The sequence below is a fragment of the Vidua macroura genome, chromosome 17, assembly GCF_024509145.1.
Source record: "Vidua macroura isolate BioBank_ID:100142 chromosome 17, ASM2450914v1, whole genome shotgun sequence".
NCBI lineage: Eukaryota > Metazoa > Chordata > Aves > Passeriformes > Viduidae > Vidua > Vidua macroura.
The window spans coordinates 6,778,275-6,798,942 of NC_071587.1; the positions used below are offsets into that span (position 1 = coordinate 6,778,275).

At 41.4% G+C, this 20,668-nt stretch overlaps 1 protein-coding gene across 6 annotated transcripts in view; it reads left to right on the forward strand.

Moving 5' to 3' along the window:
- Positions 1–20,668, forward strand: part of EYA2 (EYA transcriptional coactivator and phosphatase 2) — an 89,086-nt gene that overhangs the window by 23,404 nt on the left and 45,014 nt on the right. For 3 of the 6 annotated variants that reach the window (XM_053992563.1, XM_053992560.1, XM_053992565.1), the window contains exons 2-5: positions 14,825–14,943; positions 16,800–16,844; positions 18,599–18,647; positions 19,246–19,388. In XM_053992563.1, the coding sequence (XP_053848538.1) occupies positions 14,835–14,943; positions 16,800–16,844; positions 18,599–18,647; positions 19,246–19,388 (346 nt within the window). In that variant the 5' untranslated portion in view covers positions 14,825–14,834. Of the gene's footprint in view, positions 1–1,023; positions 1,097–14,824; positions 14,944–16,799; positions 16,845–18,598; positions 18,648–19,245; positions 19,389–20,668 lie in introns of those variants that run through there. The other 3 variants (XM_053992564.1, XM_053992562.1, XM_053992566.1) reach the window with 3 other exon arrangements.

Consider the following 20,668-nt stretch of genomic DNA (forward strand, 5'->3'; position numbering starts at 1 on the left):
TGTGCTCTAGGAGGGAATAGGAATGTGAGATTTAGGCTTCTGTTTGGTTCTGACAGTGCCTGCTCCCTGCACGGGCACAAGAGCAGAGAAAGGTTCTGAAGTGGTAAGCAAAAGTTAGAAATACACTGGTGTCATGGCATTTTTCGTAGGTGTAGGGCTGCTTTTCTGTCTTTGGTGTTGAGATATTTTTCTTCCTCATATCCTTGTGCAGATTTACCTGAGTGCAGCATGTTGTCTCCATAATTTTGAGCTCAGCGTGCTCAGAAATGTAAAAATGCAGAAACCCCTGTTTTACAGAGGAGGGGAATAGAAGCAGGCAGGTTAAATAGGAGTTGGCTTTGTAAACTACTCTGCTAACAGGAAACTTGTGGCTGACACAGGACTGAATCCAAGTCTCCCTTACGAGAGCCCTGGCCACTGGATCATGGCATCGAACTTGCCATTTCTGACTACTCCACTCGAGAAATAAAGTACATTGTTTTTCTAATAGCAGTTCTATTTGTGTTAGTATTTTAAGGTGGCTCTCTAATTAGTGATTGAGGGAAATTAATGCAGAACTGTAACTTGCTTGAGCTCAGTTACCTTTGCTCCAGTTTTTGTATTACTCCTATCTATGCACTAATCAAAAAAAAAAAAAAAAAAAAAAGCAAAACACAGTCTGAAATTAGGGACAATCCCCTCACTCCTTGGTTTTTTTTTTTTTTTCACTAGAGTTATCAGATTTTCTGTGAAGGGGAAAAAGAGGTGAGGTGCTGTATTTTTTTTTTTTTTTTTTAAGCCAAGCACTGCATTCATGTATTTTGCACTGTTGATTTTATTTTTTTTATTTTCTGGTAGCTCATTGCTGCAAACAGTTGGAGTCAGCAAGAGTATCTTTGTGTGCTGCTTGTGAGTGAATTGGACATATCTGTGCCATATCTGTGTAGTAGCTGGAGGCAGGAAATGACTTTGATTCTTTTGTCTGTGCTAGAAGTTACTCCATAAAAGTGTCAGAGAGAAGCTACACTGAAGGTGATGAGCTGAAGTTAATCCAATGTCAGGAAACACATGCACTGTTGAACCAGGCTGTCAGGCTGCTCTTCTGGGCTGCAGAAAGGTGAGGGCCTTTGAAGTCCTGTGTGTGCAAGCGAAATTTGCCTTTAAGCTAAGGAAATTGCAGATCAAATCTGAGTTTTAATTCTAAGGCAGTCACCTTCTCCATGGCACATGTGAGCTTGTTCTCAAATATCCAAGCAGTGAAAGTTGGCTTTTACTTGCAGCTGGATGTTTTAATCTGTACAGATGATAAAACTTTTCTTAGATTATCTGAACGAACTCTAGGAGCTGCCGTTTTCTGTACCTGCAGGGAATTATCTCGAATTATCTGTGAATGACACAGTTGCCTCTTGCTGGTTTGGATCCCTCTTGTTCCCAGCAGTCCCAAATCGGGCTTGAGTGTTTGCTGTTGGCAGGTAGCCTCAGAGGTGATGAGCTGTGTCACAGAGTAGCTTCTTGAGAGTTCGACTGGGGCTCCCAAGGGTATAATGTGATAGGAGAAAAGTGCTCATTAGAGAAACAAAGTGGGCTTTAAGATGCTAGTTTTGCTACTGAAGCTGTGAACATCTAATAAAAGCATGGTTTGTCATCATTGAAAGTTGCCCTTTTTTTTTTTTTTGTATTTGACAGGACTTTTGAAGAATATGAAGCCATCAGAAAAGTTAGGTTATAGTAATCAGACCCTATTTTTTTCATTTAGTTTGATTTTTGGTAGTGAGGGAAAAAGTGCATTTTCACCTTGAAACAAAGCTGCAGAAGGAGTCTATAACTTGTGTGTGCCTCCCTACACAAACACCATGCTGGCTATCCCATTAGGAGTACTTGTTGGCACTGCTGATGAAAGGTACTGCTTGAAATCTGCCTTGAATGTTCTTACATGTTTTGGTGCTAACCAAGTGACAAAAAGCTGTTACAGCATCACACATGCTTCTGACTTTTATCTCACAGATGAAGGTGGTCCCTTATTTGAGAGTTGGTGCTTAAAGAATTTTTAAATGTAGTGAAATTTGGAATGGAATATGGAGTTCTTCTGCTAGGTAATGAGGTTTCTTAAAAAAAAAAAATGAAGATAGCAATTGAAAGATGCTGCTATTACATGGCTGTCTAGTTGTCTGTGTGAAATAAGCTGGTGGCGTCTGTCCAGTTGCAGACAGATGTCCACATCACAAATCATCAGACTCCTTTTATAGAGCAGAGAAAATCAGCCCACGCTCGTTCAGTTCAAGCCAGGAGGGATACAGTGAGGAAACCTTGCATTTCTCCTCTGTTCCATCTGCATTTAAAGAACAAAAACACACATATGTGTCTCTTTCCAGAGAGCTGTTCCAGCATCACTGAATAGGAGCAAATGTCCTCCCAGGAAAGCATAACTGAAAAGTACTGGAAAGGGAAAATTTGTTGAGACAGATGTGCTCTTGTATAGATCAAGTATTTTTCTTTGAATAATCTGGTGGAATTTGCAGTTGTGCATGTTAATTCTCCTGGCTGACAGGTAGCTGGCTGGTGGGTTTTGTAGGCTCAGTTTGGTGTGATGGACAGATGAAAGGCACTGTTATGTTACACTTTGGTCCCTGCTACTGCTGCTAATTTTGACATGCCATTGTAAAACTCCTAACTTTTCATATATGAGAAGGTGTTAGATTAAGTGGTTGGCTAATGGGCATCTTTGTTCCAGTTACAAACTCACAGTCTCTTTCAGCACTTTTCCATTTACTGCCCTGACTGCTGTTTATGGCAGCAGTGGCAAGAGCAAGGCTGCCAAATTTATTTTAAAGATCATGGTGTATGGTGCCAACCCTAATCTCTCTTGGTGCCAAACTTGGCTCCAGCAGCAGTAGCTCTACATTGTTATTCTTGTGCAACACTTGCATTACATCATGGTGAAAGGAGGAAAAGAGATTTTGAAAATTTCAGTTATTCAAATGTAATATTCACAGTGGGGAAAAACAAGACTGAAAACAAAACTCCTGCAGTTCAAATGTCAGTGTCCCTCTGTACTTTAAGTTATTTGAGGCCTGTTTAATATCATAAAATGGCACTTCCAGGAAGTGTTTTTCATTATCAGATCAGGTTTTGCAAAGGAAAACAGGGACATTTGTGTGTATGGCATTGGGTGGTGCATTTCTTTTATTTGGGGTTTTTTACTACCATGCTGTCCTGCAGAGCATCAGTGACTGGATGGCAAGATTTCTGTGACTCCTCTTTGTTAATATCCTCTGGTTTTCCCTGCAAAAATTCCTTCCCTCTGTCTTGAAAATAAACCTAACAGCCAGCAGCTTTGGGAGCTTGGGCCCGGGTTAACTTTCACCTGGGCTTAAAGAAAAAAGCTTCAGCCTGTCCCACCAAAACTCGTAGGAAATCAGGCCTTGGCCCACCTGAACATACAAAGTGAATCATGCTGTCCCATTTGTTATTCCTGTGTTGTTATTTTAGCCTGACTTTCAAATACCCACAGAAACAAATTATTAATGGAGTTAATATCAAGGAAAACACTGTGAGCATTTGCTCTGAGTAGATTCCTGTTCCCCTTGGCTGTTTCCACTCTATTAACTGGTATGAGTAACAAAGTGCATTTTGCTCAAGCACTGCTTTTAATTATGGTCCTTTTTTTCTCCTAACATCTCCAAGATGAGTAGCAATTACATGATGATACTTTGCTTACTGCATTTGTGCTGTAGCTCTTTAAAAGGAGAAATCTGCTGCACTTTTATCTATAAACTGCCATTGTCAGCCAACCTCTTGATTCATTTGTCCCTTTTGAGCCTTCCAGTTTTAGACACAGGAACAAAAAAATTGACATTTCAGTATTCCTACTGGTGAGATAACCAACTTCTATTACATAAATATTATTCATAATGACAATTGATTTTTATTTTGAGTCAAAAATTGAGGGAAAAGATGGCTTCAGTTGTATCTTTGAAGAAAAGGAGGGAAGGATAACTTCTTGAATTCAGCTGAGTGATAGCCTCTCTTCCAGCAGCATCCTCTGCTCTTCTCCAAGAGGAAGGATTGCGACTAAGGGAATGTTAGAAGTTCATTAATTTGATTTATGTAACCACATATTCACTAAATCCAGTAACCTGACTTACTTGCCATCTAAACAGGGAAGGTGTACCAGAGTACAGTTGGATTTCCTCATCCAGGCCATGCATTTGGGAAGCAGCTTCAGGGTTAAATGGTATTGAGTGAGCAGCTGCATTGGCAGTGCCCTTCGTAGCAGCTGCAGTAGTTCTGGACCAGCCTTGCCTACAGCATTTGTGGACAGGAGTGTGGTAAGCAGCATCAAAAGGAGGGGAGCAGCTCTTGTTTTATTATAAGGATTAACTGGTTTGGCCCAACATGTTTGAATGAGCCAGAAATTCAGTGAATGGTTGAAACTTCGTGAACCTGGTATTTCCATAAATTGTAGCACTGCCAGAGCAGTTCTGTTCAGAAGTGCCATAGTCATATCACCATCACTGCTCTTTTATTGACAAGGAAAACGAGGCAATCAGAGATTCTTCAACCTTCTACACACACAACAGCTCTTTGCTGTCTTCTCTGCTTGGAGAAAGTCTGACTTGAGGGATTTAACCAAGGAGAGAGTACGTCATTCTCACTCCAGCCTCACCTGTACTGTTATCCTAGACTTTTCCCTCACATCCAAAGTCCTTTAGCTAACTTACATTTCATAGTTCTTTTCCCATAGCTCTTTCTGAGTTATTATTCCCCAAGTGCTCCTCCTTTACAGGCTGAGAACAGAGGTGCTGACACAGGCCTGTTATAAAGGGGCAGCCCTACCTTTCTTAGTGGGTTGCTGGAGCCATTGCAGGACTCTGACAGGTTTGAGAAGTAAATCAAAATGGTGAAGAAATTCTCATAGTCTGGGAATGGAGAGATTTTGGACCAAAAATGAGTGAGAGAACATGCCCTGAAGGACAGGTCTCGTGCCTCGCCTCCTTCTTGGCTGTCTCATGTTCACGTTGGTCATTATTCATTGGCATGGATATCAATACTCCAGCAGTGTAACAGATTCCACCTAAAGATTTCAGAAGACTTTCCAGCCCCTAAAAAGAGCTTAATTGGCAATTTATGCTGTAGTTCCCAGTTTTACAGAGGCCTTAATGTAGTCCTGAGAAACCTGCCCGATCTCGTAGCAATTGGAAGAACTCAATGTTACTTCAAGGTAAACTGCAGCCCTAGGGAAAAATTTATATATATATATATATATATATATATATATATATATATATATATATATATATATATATATATATATATATATATATATATATATATATATATATATATATGTCTTTTGTTCCTGCAGTTTATTTAATGCTGCAGTACCTGGAGGTCTCACAGAGAGTAGGACAGCTTTGCACTGGTGAATGCTTCATGTGCATAAAGAGGAACACTTGTCCTGCAGCTTCTCCAGGTCAGGAAGCACAGTGGTGGCACAAAGGACTCGCCCAGGAATCAGCTGAGTTGCCAGGGGCAGAGCAGGGAGAAAACTCCAGGTTTTCTGGGTCTCAGACCAGGGTTTGATCTGCTGTTTCTCTGTGACAGAATTAATCTCATTGTGTCCTCTGTGAGAGCTTTCCCGTTGTGAGTCAGTGCCACTTTTTCTTGCACACACTTACCTGTGGATTTTAATAAGAGTATTGCTTCTCAAGCAGCATGAGCAAGTATTTTCTAATACATTGATTTTTCTGTGGGAGCTTCAAGGAATCATAGAATGGCTTGGATTGGAAGAGACCTTAAAGCTCATCTTGTTCCAACCCCCCACCACTAGACCAAGTTGCTCACACGCTGAGGCTTGGGGCAGCTTTGTGAATGATGCATCACTACCTTTTGAATGTGGAGTTTTTTGTTAGGATGTGGGTGGTATAAATGCTCTAAACTTTCTGGAAAATGTTTTCCCTTGGCACTTGTTCCAGCTAATGGCCAACTTTCACTGCATTAAACTGTGCAGGGATAGAATTCCTGCTGCCCTGCAGCTCCAGCTGTGTGCTGTGTGAGGTGCTTTCCCTCCCAAGCCCTCTGCAACTTGTGATGATTTATCTTGTCCTGCTGCATTAAATAGAGTTTCAGAGAAGTTGTTACCTGCCTCATTGAACAGTTAGTTTTACAAAAATTATTGCCTAAAAGTATTTTTTCTCATGCCACTGGAGTCTGGGCAGGTGTGCCCAGGGCTCCACAGGTAAGCAAGGAAAGCTCTGTTTTCTATTTGTGATTTTCCACTACTTTTTGAAGCAGATGTTTCTTTCTGTGATGTTCAGTGCTTTATTGTCACTGCTTCATCCTGGTGTGGTAGAGCTGAAGTCATTTCTGGATGCTTAATTTTGCTTATGTAATTGCTTTATGTTACAGTGTATAGATGATGCAAATGTTTTACAAAAGAAGGCCCTGCAAACACACACACCTGAGAATGAGTTTTTTCCTGGTAACACCAGAGTTTCATTTTCCAGCATAGATGCTGCTCTTTACTCACCATGACATGTGAGGAGAAAGCAGAAAACTGAGCAGAATAAACTCTTAATTTCACATATATATTTCTATTTGTGTCTTTAGCCCTTGTGATTCTAAGGAGAAGGAGTAAAAAATGTAGTTATTCAAAGTGGAAAGAGGCGCCTAAATAGTGACAATTGTCATGAGCTGGAGTCTGCAGCCCTTGGTTTGGGAAGCCCTGACTCTGGGAGCAGTTATTTTGCAGTTATTTATGAAGGGCCTTAATTCTGCAGCTGGAGCTGCTGGAGTGGTTTTCTGCAGTCACATGCAGCCCTTGCATGCCTGGGGGATCTGAATAGGAAGAGGTGTGATGAAATTAAAAAGCTTGTGAATGTCAAATAGGAATGTGGAAGCTGAAAGAGATTATTTATGTACTTTTGTATGTATGCATACACATACAATTTTATATTTCAAATCACTGTAGGCTGTAAGCTCACAGTGTTTCTTTATCAATGTCTCCTGCTCTGTGTGGTACTTGCTTGTTCACAGTAAGGAAGCTGAGTAAGTTTATGCTTTGGAAAATAATATCTTTGCAAAGGTTGCTCCACTTGGCAAATAGATCCAACAGACCAAAAAAAGGCTTTGTGAAAAATTCTGCTTTCTCATTTTGACTTAGAATAAATGAAATACTGTTGTTGAAATGAATCTTAAAAGACCCAATGAGTCCAACCAGTGTCATGATGTATTTCTGGTCGGGCTGCCAGGTTGAAGGTCTGTGGTGTGAACCCCATCATGAGCTCACTCCAATTTTCAAGCTGCCTCTCTGCGTGTGCTTTCAGAGTGAATGGTGAAGGTGCCTTGTCTGGGGTGGTTTTATGTGCACTGAATGCCTTTGACTGTGGACTGCTCAGCCAGAAAATGTTGCTGCTCCCCCTGCTCTGTCTTCCTTCAATCTCTCCCATTTTAATTGCAGGAAATGCAGGGGAATCCTTGCTGAGGTCATCCCCCTTTTTCACCTTAGTGTACTGTGTCTGCAGGGGGATCAGGAAAACAGCACCTGGAGAAGGCAGTAGTGAAGCCCTGCTAGGAGGAGGAAGAAAATTTATTTATATGAAGACACCCTACTTTTTTTTTTTTTTTTTAATTAACAAGTCTGAGCCAAAAAAAGAAATAGTGTATTTAAAGAAAAAAAAATAGTATATTTAAAGAAAAAGTCAATGAAAAGCAGACTGGAATAGCAGGTGATGAAGCCTGGTGAAGCAAGTCAATGCTTCTGGAAATTCAGGACTTCCAGGGAAACAAGGCATGCAATTATTTGTGCCAGTTCCAAGCACTGAAAAATCTTAAGGCTGACTTTCCTTCCAAAAAAGAAAAAATAAAAAGTTAATGTGGCTCAAAAAATTCATGAGACAGGAATTTTCATCTGTTTTTCACTGTCTGGTCTATGGGTTAAAGCAAGACAGAAAACTTCCAGTGAAAGTAAAATTTTGATAAAAAAGACTGTCTCATTCAAAGAAAAAAAAAAAAGACAAAACACAGAAACCATGTGGGGAAAGATTTTAAAGCTGATTGAATACTTTGGTTATTTTTAAACAATAGTGGTTTCAGAAGTGTGAAAGAATTGGTCTATTTTGTTATTTTTTCTCAGTTATTTTTCTTAAACTTGTTTAGAATTAACACTTTTTTTTAAAAAAAAAGAGGAATTAAAAAATCTCAATGCTAACCAAACATTTTTTTCCTTACCTATCACATAACTTTTGTCTTGTTTCTCTTGGCTTCATCCTTAGCCTGAGGTAACACGTGCTGGAGGCGAATGCAGCTCTGTACCCCCACCCCAGGGCTGGGCTACAGCCAGAGTGAGGACTCCTCTTCCTTTTGTGTCTGAAATAGGCTGGGCAATGATAAATCCAGACAAGTGCTGCTGCTTTTATTGTGCAGTTACATCAGTAAAAAGCAGCTCTCAGGAGTATAAACAGCCCGAGGCATCTGCCCTGCAGGTCACCTTGAAAGGATGTCTTGTCATCGAGGCTGCGCTGGCAGTCCTGGACGTGAGCATTAATGCCAGCCCAGGTTTAACTGCATGCCTGTTCAGGCTTTTCCTTCATGCATCTATCAGATGTGCTTGTGGCTGAACTGAGACTCATTATAAAAGAGAAAACAGGGTCGTGGCTTTCACCTGCTGAAGCATTTTTGAGTTTTTGAAATGGAACAAAGAATCTATTATAGATGGAGAGAAGAACGGCCAAACAGAGTGGGGAGGAATGTACTGACAGAGGAAATGAAATTACTTTCCTCTGCTTTTGAAATGTGTGGATAGAAGTAGCCAAAATCTTCAGTGTGGGAGATTCCCTATGATTATACCATGTGGAAGGTGGCTGCAAGATAATACTGTTTTCTTTGCTTATGAATGATTCCTTTATTTTTGTACAGGAGCAGAGTAAAATTGGGAGCAGAATTTTGCTACCAAATGTCCTGGCAACGCTGCCTAAGCTACTATGCTTCCCATGGAGTTAAAACAGTAGAAGTTTTAATTCCCAATGAAAATTAATGAGGCATAGCAGGTGCTTTTGAAAATTTTATCCATATGGGAAAAAAAATTAATCTTGTATTTCCTAGGAATGAATTAAACTCAAACTTTTCAGGATTGGGATGGTTTTTGTTTGTTTTCTCTGAATCAGAGTGTGAGAAAGCCATCTTTAGATTTTTCTGCATGTGATCCACTTCTGAAATAAAGTGGGGAATCAGACTGTCATCTTTTTAATGATGAATACCACTGGAATCATCAAGTATTTCTTAGCAATCTGCACCATTTTTCAGAAGGGTAGAAAGATGAAAGTGGTTGATCAACTAATTAAAACCAGATAAAGTCACGGAAGCAAGACACAAATGTTGCTCTTGCAGTTCGGCTGCAATCTCCGTCTCTACTCCTCCCCTTCCCAGCAGAGCTAAAAGCTACCACTCCTGCCTAGGGCTCTGTGTTGGCATATGCATATGTTTAGGAAGAGCTAGTGGTTTAAGCTTGTATTTGGCCTCCATCCAGATACAAGTAAAAATTCTTGAGAAGATCACTGCATCAGATTGTTGCAGGGAGCATAATTTCTGAGAAACCGTGCAATTTCTCACTCCCTTGAAGAACTTGTCCTTTCCGCTGTAGGCTCTGGCAGGTTTTTCCCAAGGGGAGGAATTTTGGTTTTTTTGCCTGCAGGGCTCCTACCTCTTCAGTTCCTTCACTGATGACAGATGCAGAGCTCATTCTCCTTTTTTCCCACACCCATGCCAACTTTCCCCCCCTTAGTGTCTTTCACTCCTGACTGTCCTTTCTGTTGCTGAGATGCCCTCCTGCAGACTGCTGTCATTTTGGGGAAAATGCTCTGCTCTTCCTTGCACATACTCCCTCTGAAATCTCTCAATCACTCAGCCATTGAGTTTACCCTGGTACCTCATACTACCCAGGTGTCTTATTTGCTGAAAATGCCTTGAAAGCTCTCCTTTGAATATTTTTTTTTTTTTTTTTACCATTCAGGTACATTTTGAAGCCAGAATTCTGTCTTCTCACCCCAGAAATGGAGTAGAGATGAGTGAAAAGTGCAGATTCCCAGGCACAAGTCCACTGCCTCCGTGGGGAGGATGGAAGTGCCCTGAGCTGCCTTCAGTGTGTTGTGGGTAGGATGTTAATAACAAGTGGGAGCACACTGGGAGAGGACTGAGGTCCTGCCTGAGCAGCAGAGCTCCAAGCTTTGGAAGGAGACTCCTTGATCTGTTGCTGGTGCCTTCTGGCTTGTCAGCTGTGCTGGGCAGAGCTGTGGTGAGGTTCCATCTGCCAACAATGCCATGGTGGTTTCCTGTTCCACCCTTTCAAAATACGATCCATGGAGTTCTCATCACCTTGCAGACTCAGTCTGCACACCTGATGCCTTGAGAGGCTGCCTAGAACAGAGGCTAGGGAGTGTTAAAGGAATAAAGTAGGGATTTATTAAAAGGCCTTCGAAGGATATGCCTTGGGCAGTACAAGAGCCTGGCCAGGGCTAAACCCAAGGTGGACGATGGGTCACGAGTTTTCACACTTGTATAAGTTTTGGTCCATTATTGGGGTTAATTGTCCAATTACAGCTTCAGGTTATAAAGTCCCATCCTCCCATTTGCTCTCCTCAGTTCCCTGTTGTTTACACTTTTTGGGCCTGAAGCTGTTATAGTGCCCTTAGTTCTCAGGCTGAAAAAGGATTGTGTTGTCTGATTAAATTGTGAGGAGAACTTGCTAACACTCTGTGTGAAGTTCAGAGTTATGTACTAATGCAGTACAGAATCTGGAAAATATGAAAGCTAAAACTGAAGGCATCACACTGGGTCCCTCCATGGCATTGGACACCCATTTTTGAGTCCTTTGCTGGAGCGAGATTAGATCAGTCAGGAGTTCTGTCTTCAGCACACGTTTGACTGCCTTGACTTGGGTCTGGAATCACTGCCTTCAAAACATCACTGTAAAAGAATAGGGGATTTGCCATTGCCCCAACACCTCAGTCAAAAATCTGAAACCTTAAATTGTTTAATCTGGCATTCCTAGCTTCATAATGACTGAAAAAAAACCAAAACAACAAAAACTTATATTTCTATTTTTCCCTCCCTAAATGTTAGAAAAAAAGTTTCTGTTTTTGGCAGAGATTTTGTGGGCTAACTTTCGGGGCAAAATACTGGGGGTTTGGGTAGGGGATTCTAATGGAAAAGCTGAGCAACAAATTCACACAAGGTTCTTCTTAATTATAGAAGCCAAAAGCTCTTCCAGATGTCTGTCAGCCCTGCATGCTAGATGCTGCCATCACTGGTTTTAATAAAAGCTCATATTCAGCAAACTTTATTACTGATTTACTGTACATTGCTTAAGCCAGAAAATGTTTTTTTCTCTAAAAAGAAAACAAAGACCTGATATTTTCATCAGTTGCACTCCAGCATGTCATTTACTGTGTTAAATACCAGCCCTGTTCCATTATTTGACTGTTTTCCGTAGCTTGCCATCATTAAAACTGGAATTTCAGAAACTCTTGTCAAGAAGTCCATAGGCAAGAAATGCACATGAATAAATCAGTAAATGGTGCGTGCAGAGCAGGCAAAGCCACTAACAGCACTCATACGTGACATGCCCAACCAGACAGGCAGTTCTGTGAAAAGTTACCTGTTTGTACATGCAACTAATACAGACTCTAAACTGAGAGCTGAAAAAACAGGAAAATATGATGTGACTTGGTGAATACAGAAGTGAACAGAACAAAACCAGTAGAAAAACCATCAGGCAGAGAGTAGCTAATGAAGTCTTTGAACAATGGTGTAATTAAAGTGCATTAATCACTATAAAAGATCATTTCCCTTTAAACATCTGCTCCTGTTCACTTGGCAACAGCCTGGGCAGTGTCATGAATGATGGGGCTTTGGATTATGCTGAAGGGCATGTGTTATCTGAGAAACAAGGTGGAACAGCCCCAGCTTGACAGGATCTGGGGCAGCAATGCTTTCCCTCAGTTCAGGGATAGCACAAAGGAAGTGTAAGGGTAAAAGAAATGAGATGGTGCTCAGAGTGGAAAGGAAAAGCTTGTATAAAATGGAACCTCACCTTCTCAGCCATGCAGACAAAATTTAATTGGGTGCTAGTGGATTTGAATAAACTAATTCCTTAAATCCTCGGGGGAAAAAAGCCCCTGCCCACCCTGCTGCTTTTCAGAGAGCCTTAGGAGCTGTAGCTCGTACCTTGTTCCGCCCCACAGAATTCTTCCTGAGCCCTTTCTCTGGGGCAGCCTGGCTGTGGCAGCAAGAGAGTGCTGGCTTTTCTGGAGAAAGAGCTCTGGCACAAGTTCAGTGTGCAGAAGAAGGGTTGTGACCATCCCTTACTGCCCTGCAGTCTGTGCTTCGGTACCAGATGGAGCAGAACTTCCTGCAGTGCTGAGTGAAGCCTTTCATGAGCTGTGTTCTGAGTTGAGTCATGGATTGCTGTTTCAGCTCTGTCACTGGGCTGTGTCCCTTGGGTAGGATTTTTTTACACCTGGGGGCTATTTTTTTGTATCTTTGCACACATCTGCCTCCTTGTTGCATTTCCACGCCGTTGGTAGCATGGGCACTGGCTGCAGGTACAATTGGTGGCCCTGTGCTTCTGCATTTTCAGTTTGTCTGTATCTAAGGCAGGGAGGGGGAGCCAGTTGTGCTCCTCTTACAAAGACACATCTGAAGGTGGAACCCTTTGAGACCCACTAGCAACAAAGATGCAGCTGCAGAGCAAGGCTGATTTTTATGCTGCTCTTGTTTCCTTAGCTAATCTGTAGCAGGTAGCACTTGGGGACAAAGGGATGACACAAGGGTTGGATCCTGAGCATTTCTACCACGCTGGTCATTCATGAGGTCTCCTTCATGGCACCTACTTGGGAAGCCTTTGGAATTGAGGCTGTGTTGGTGATGAGATACTCACATGGATTTCCAAGGGAGGCAGACAGATCCCACCTGGAGAGAAGAGGATTGGGGTTGTGGACACTGTACATGGTTATGCCTCTTCATGCCTGTTTTTGGTAGTTCTGTGAATTCACAGAGGGTTCATGTTTTTTTCTTTCTGGGCAGCTGCCAAGTGAGAAAGTAAAAATGAATTTAGCTTTGGTTTTGCTGTTTAGTTACAGGTGAAATGATCTGGTTTGTGCTTGTTCTTAACAATACTTGCCCTCCCTCACACGGACTTGCAGGCTTTATAAAAAGGACTGGGGAGGTTCAGATAAAAAGTATGTGGTTTTCTGTTTCTCAAAGCTGGTAAAGCCATACAGGGGTATTTAAACAGAAAATCAAAACAAACCTCTTGGCTTCTCCCAGAAGTACATAGATTGCTATTGCAGAAGCCTGATTTCAGCTTTATGTGCTGCTCTCTTTAACTTTGGGGTGTTGGAGGTGTGCTGTGGATTGTTACCAGCCAGGTGCTGCCTGCATAGTCCAGCTCGGGGAGGTGCCAGCCTGGGAGCAGGGATGTGCCAGCTGCCTTGGCAGGCACATTCAGTGATGAGAGAAGGGAAGCCTGACCAAGCTGCAGCCAGGATCCACTCACCACCAAATTCCCTCTGTCCAAGAGCACAGTTATGTTTTCCCCTAACAGCCCTAATTCCACCCACTGACTTCCAGGGAACTGAACTAAGGTTGTGCTCTATGTGGCCATGGAAAGCAAAGAACTACACAGAATCTTTGAGTTCTCTGTCCATCATCTGTTCTGGCCTTGAACCAAAAGCTGCAGGTTTAGTCTTGGAAAATGCAAATGGGTTTCCATTGCATTTTGTGTATTTAAAAAGAAATAAAGCCAGTTAATTGAGAAATTTAGCTCTAGGTTTTCCTTGCCCAGTGGGTTCTTCAGTTCTAGACACAGGCATTGGCTGCACAGGGAACAGGGGGAGAACATGATGGGAGTGAAGGTTTCAAGGAAACCTGCCTTGCGTAAAAGGAGTTGTGCAGGTATCAAATGTGCCAGACCTCATTGTACTCACCCCACTGTCTTCACCAAAACTTGCAAACATAGGTGTGTAAATCTGTGCACTTAATGACATATTTTGTACCCATCCAAAACATCCAAAACTTCCAAGGGAAGCAAGCAGCTGAAAAGGTCTGCAGGTATCACATGAACTGGAAATGTGTGCTCAGTAATAGACCTATTGATTTGATACATAAGGTCTGAAATAGTGATTTAGTCCTTGTTTCTGGACTGTTTAGGTAATGCAGAGGTTGTAAGCTTTCATAGTGGTGTAGGTCATGTGCACACATGAAGAATTCTGTTTTTCTTCAGAGATGTAAGTCCTAGATGTCGTTCAAATGAAGTTTTTGGTTGCATCAGGGAAGGTTGCTCATGTGAGAGGGACTGTCCTTGTATCACTGCCACCTAATGGCCGGGACATTGTAATGGGGTGCCTGGTTTGGGTGTCCCCTGGAAAACTGATCCTGTCACCAGTGCTAACTTTATTACCTTGTCAGACTCGATAATGATCTTAACTGCCCTCAGCTTCATTTTCAGCCTGTTACAGTCTGTTCTGCAGCCTCACTGGACACTGCTGTGTGTATTCTTGCTTTGATGGCATATGAGAGATCTGGAATTTAGTTTTTGTATGGCAAAATCCAGGAAGAAAGGGAACTCATTAATCAGATGGGTGTAATCTCCAAGGAAGCAAGTACTGCATTTTAATTCAGCATTTCCCTTTGATGAAAACTTTAGTGAATGTTATTATGTGGAATTTATATGAAGCCTGGGTTTAGGTAATCAGCTTTAATATTTATACTCTTAGGGAAAAAAAATTGAATCATTAGTAAGCATGCATAATTAATGAATAAATTGTATTTTTCCTTTGTTTTCCTTCAGGTATAAGGAAATGCTAGATCTAGTGATATCACCCAGTCTGACTGTAAATAGAGAGTGCCCTGACAGACTGAAGCTTAACCTTTCTCACATTTATACCACGGCTCCAGATGACATAGAAGGTAGGCTGCTCTTCTGCTTGCTGTTTGCTACTTTAACATAAAATATGTGAATATATGTTACCAAAGGGAGCTGGCCACTGCAAGGCCTCTGCTTCTGGCAATTAGTTCTACAGTGTAGTGAGCAACTGAGATTTTTGAAGGTTTTTTTTTTCTGTATACTCGCCAGTTGTGGCTGAATCCTTTAGTTCCACAGTGGCTTGAATGTAAATGGAACAGAAATATTTCATATGTAATTATATATCTGTGTATAGTTGGTGCCTGCATTTACACACGTGCATGTGTAGATTTTTGTTCCACTGGAAGAATTGCGGGTGTAAACTGCATTTTGTGTAGACCTGGTAGTTTTTGCTGGAGCCCCAGTGGTGGTGTGAACATGAGCCCTGGGCTTTGGTGGCTGTGCTGCTGCTGCTGTTAAGGTGTGGGGGCTCCCAGACCCAGAAATGTATTGAGCAGCCTGAAAACCTCCTGCCAAAGCAGCTCTGTGCCCCAGTTTGCATCGCTCTGACACCACTGCTGCCATCCCCAAATGGTCAGCCCTGCTGGCCTCTGCTCTGGAGTTTCACATTTGGCAGGTACCAGGGACAAATTCTTTCAGTGGTTGAGGCTCTGATGGAAATTTATCTGCTCTCCTCCTTCACCCCCCTACCCCATCCTACTGTTCAAGTGAAGGAAACAGAAGAATGTTAAATCTGCTAAAAAAATTATTGGCAAGTGATGCAGCTGAACTAGTTCTTGCTAGTACAATCCCAGCTATTGTTTGCTGCGGTCAGGATCTGTCAGCCTTCCTGTTAGAGGGGAGGTAGGAAAAGGCACTGGCTATTATGTTTTAGTAGTATGTTTAACCCTTCATTTAGAGGCTCTTAGAAGGCCAGGAGATGTTTTGTTTGCATGTTTGCTCAGGCATTAGGAATTGCATGGTTAAGTCACGCCCATCGTGACTGCCTATTTACAAGAGCAGTAGAAGGAATAACAGCCTAAAGGAAACATCCTTTTAAATGTTCCTGTTTGCAGAAAAGATTAGAGCTAGAAATGATTTTTAGGTCCATCATTTTGTAAAAGTCTTGGTGCAGGAGCTGTTTTTTGTTATGTGGTATAAATAAGAGCCAACACAGGAGCTGCTGTTGGACACCACTTTGCCAATGACAGTTCACATTGATTTGTTTCTTATAGAAATATTATGGTGTTTTTTCTACAGAATGATCCCCTGTGCTACCAAGATTGTGCTCTTCCCCTTGAAAATAGTTGTGGTTAATTTGAAGAACGGGAAAATACTTGTGTGTTTGACAATTCTCAGACTGACAGAGCTCTTGATGTAATAAATGCACACAAATTTATGCTCTGTATTACACATAAAGTATTAAATTTAGCAAGTCCAGTCATAGTACTTACTCATTTAGATGTCCATGTAGCTGTCTGGCCTGTTGTTTTCATGAGTGCTTGTCATGAGATGTGCAGTTATGTCAATACAATTTTCAATATAATTGAATTATTATATATATAATGTATAATTTGCACATTTTGCCTGTAGCATCAACTTTGCCTTTTCTTGTCAGTGACAGTAGCATACTGCATATTCACACACAGTAAACTCCTACTTGGCATTCTTGGCAAACTTATTTACTCTGTACCAAAATCAAAAATTTGAAGCTGTGGTGTTTTTCAAAGAGAAAAGAAACGAGGCTTGTGCTCAAACTGTTCTGCTGGTTTTTTGATGTAAAAGCCATTAAGAATTAAAGAAATGAATTGCAAAATGTCTATTTCTTAAGTGCAGTTCTGTTTGGTAATGAGTGACAGAAATGGTGTAGTTCTTGTTTTCGCAGTCTGAAAATCTAATTTTCTGAACTGTTGTCTTTCAGGTAAGTCAAAGCAAATTTTTCATAGTGAGTTTGAAAGTGACTCAGGTAAGCCCAGTTTTGGATTTAAACTCAGTCTTTTTTCTGTGGATGCATAAGCAAATAGATATGTCTGTATAATATTATCCTTTGTGAATAATATGTGCATTTTTATAACACTGTCCTTTGTCAGTATTTTAAACTAAACCTCTCTGCCTGTTTCTTGGGAAATAGGTTACTGTACCACATTTTATAGGTACAGAAAGCAATGTAGGGTTGCAGGTGGGTTTTACTTTTCTAAGGTGTGGGAGGGCTGCAGGGGTTTGAAGAAAGAGTCTTTCTGGTTTTGTTTCTGTCAGTGATTAAGGTGATCCTGTTAGTGATTAGGCATGTAGAGCTTTCACCATTAATTATATAAATTGACATTCTAAAAAAAACAATAATACCTAGTAATTCATATTTTTAGTAAGAACTCATGATGATGCAATTTTTATTGAAATTTAGTCTAAAAAGTTACCAGATGAAATGGCAGTGCTTTTTTAAATAGTTTGGTGTAATCTCCGTGTTGTAGTGTAAAATAATCAAGCCATGTAAAATGTTATGAAAAAGGGTTGTGTGTGAAAGAACAATTTCAAGAGAGATCTAAATCAGGACGAACAGACATTTCAGATGTGATCTCGCTGGATCTTTTTGGTCATTCTGTCCATGTTTACAGCACAAGTTACCCAAAGCCGTAGGACTGTTTGCATGCATTTAGACTTTATATGTGCTTGCATATTTCATTAAATGAAAAATGGTTTAAATGTTTCATTTGCCAGCTGACCAATGTCTGAACAAAGGAAGTTGTGCTGGTTTGGTCACTGAGGGTGGGTGGAGAAGCCATGTGCAGTGAGCCTGGTGTGTGCATTGATGCAGCCAGGAGACACAGAGGCTGAATCAGGTGTGGCTTGTCATTACTGATGATTGTGAGAGTTTTTTGGCATTTGTAGTGCTGAATTAATGACAGCTCCAGCCTGGAGCCGAGGAGCAAAGTTTGGATGGCACTGTGGAGGCAACCTGCAAAATGTACATGGTGGTATTTTGGTGTGACATTTTCAGTACAAGTTGCAGGTTTTAATTTAGCTTGGTTGGTTGGTTTTGATTTTTTAGTTTTTAATTTGGTAAATATAAATTTATCTCTGAATAAAGCTGGTGGCACGTATTGCTTTGGTAGTGTTACAGCACACAATTGGTTTGGTTCATTAGAAGGCATCTTGCACATATAACTTGTATGATAGGTTTTCTACTGATGTAATTTTTTGATTGCTGGTAGTTCAATAAGGTATGCTATAGTTAACTCAAAAAAAATTCAAATTAAGAAGATTTATGATGTTGTATTTTTAATATTTACTATTCTTTGATATATTTTAATGGACATTAAAGAAAGTGAGTCATGGCCTAGAAGAGTACCAAAAAAAGCTAGAGATCAAAATGTGCAGTGAGCTTAAATCACTTCAGCAATCATAGTATTGGCTTATATAGCCTTTAGCATGTGAGTCATTGCTTCAAAGCCCAGCTTCACGACTGATATCAGTCCCAGGAGAAGAAGAATCTGGTAGTTCAATCAACTGGTATCACCCTCAATTATAAATTAAATCTGTATTTGTTGTTAAGCAGAGAATATCTTTCTTACCTACCTCAGTTTGGGAATATTAACCAAAAAATAAAAAGTCTTTGATTCCTGTATATTTTTCTCAAACCAGCAGTGGTAAAACCAATTGTATCAGCTTGGCTACAGAACAGAACACAATGAAAATCTAAGACCCTTTAATTTTGTTTTCCAGGTAACAGCAAAGCAGCACCGCAGTGTCCTCTCCATCTGTACACCACAAAGTGAGTTCTCATGCCAAGTGCTGTAATTTAAAATCCCTGTTTTGCTGAACAGCCATTTTGTGCAGATTTCTGTCACCTTAAAAAACACCTGCCCTGAGCCCATCCACCTGTTCCCCCACACGCCTCTGGCACAGGGAAGTAGCTGTTTTTTAATCTTCTTGGATATGGAGTGAAATAAGGTTTGAGGTACTGTGAACTGTGCTTTTGAACCCCTGGGTATCCAAACCTTATCAGTTTGAATACTGTTGTGTTTATGAGTGACCACAGAGGGGATGTGTCAAAATGTCTGAGGTTTCCCATCTCACTCACTTGCTCGGCAAACTTAAAATGAAACATGAAAAATCGGTGTTGATTTTATTTTTTTAACTTGCATGTATTTCCCACTGCCTTAAAGTCACCGTGCATTTAGGTGGCTTAATCTGATAGTTCATAAAACAAACTTCTGCTTCAGTCCACTCAGTTCCAAGCTCCCAACATATTCAGCATCCTGTGTTGAACGTTATTTTAGCAAGATGTCTGGAACTGTTCTGCTTGTGCTCTAGAAGATCATGTGCAGTAGCTATTGCCTTAAACCCTTCTGTTTTCTTGTTCTGAATAGACATTATCCCCATATAGTGGCAGTCCCGTCCTTCCCCACCATGGCAGCCTATGGACAGGCTCAGTACAGCACGGGGATCCAGCAGGCTGCTGCCTACACTGCCTATCCCCCCCCGGGGCAGCCCTACGGAATCCCCTCCTACAGTGAGTACCCCAGAGTCCTGCGAGGGCATCGTCCTCCTGCTGCTGGCAAAATTGGTTTGGAGTCTTTACGTTTTAGACTGAAGTGTCATTTGTGTCTCAGCAACGTTGTCTTCTTAGGCTTAGAGGAAAGTCTGACTTTAAAAGTGTTGGGTTTCCTTTGAACTGTATCAGCTTTAAACCTATCAGCTTGTCATACCGTGGGTTATGTTTTTGCAAACTAGGTAAGTTTGGAGCTAGTCAGTAGTAGATTATGAGAAATTCAGGTTCAGTAGGATGTGCCACTTAAGAGCAATAGCTTGTGAGTGTTCCCATGATTCACTGTCAAGACAAAGTACAGTAAATATGATATTTATGGAAACTACACTTTGCCATCCTTGATTCTTCTTAAGGTTTCAATAACACAGCTACTTTGAGAAAAATTCAGTCTATATTACTACAGAAGAACCAAAATGCAGAGCAGAATGAGGCATGGGTGAGATGTTACAAAGTACCTTGGTTTTGGAAGACAGTTTGTGTTTAAATGGGCACTTACTGGCTATATGTGCAGTCAACATTTCTAACCCCAGTCAGCTTTGTTCCCTGCTTTTCTGCACAGCCTTGCCAACAGCTGTGGGGAGACAGTGCTGGGCAGGAGCAGCTGGGGGATTCGCACAGGGAGCTAATTAAACCAGCACTCCTGACAGAGGAATGCCTGCTAAACCAAGCCTTAAGTGTCCTCAAGCTCTGCATGGAGATACTGAGCTCTTGAGGAAGCTGAAATTCCTTTCCACTCCTAAAGGCCAAAGAGATGCTGCTCGCGTTTAGGTACAGCTCTTTAACAGAAAGCTTTGAGCTTCCTGCTTCTGGCTAGTCCCATGAGGGCTGTCTTGCACCATTAAAATGGCTTCACAGTTTTGTTTCCTCTCCTGTTTTCTCTTGTGCTCCTTAACACCTTTGTTTACTTGGCAAATACAGTATCTCTTCACAACCAGAAGTTTTTATACAGACAAAGCTTTTCCTGAAGGGAAATTTAGTGCAGCACTCGGGAAGGCTGGGGTAGTGGCCTTGGCAGAGCCAAAGCTCTACCAGGATGACGAGAGGACTGTTTTGAGACCCTTTCTTGGAGCTATTTGTGTTTGCATCAGCTGGCTGACTTCCAAGGAAAACTCTGAACAGTTGTCCTGTTAGAGCAGGTGAAAGCAGAGCCATTTGCTACTGCCTAGAGGCTTTAGGGCATACATGTGTCAGGCCCATATGCTGCTTATAAATCCTGTGGGTGACCTCTTAGCATCCTTGAGCAG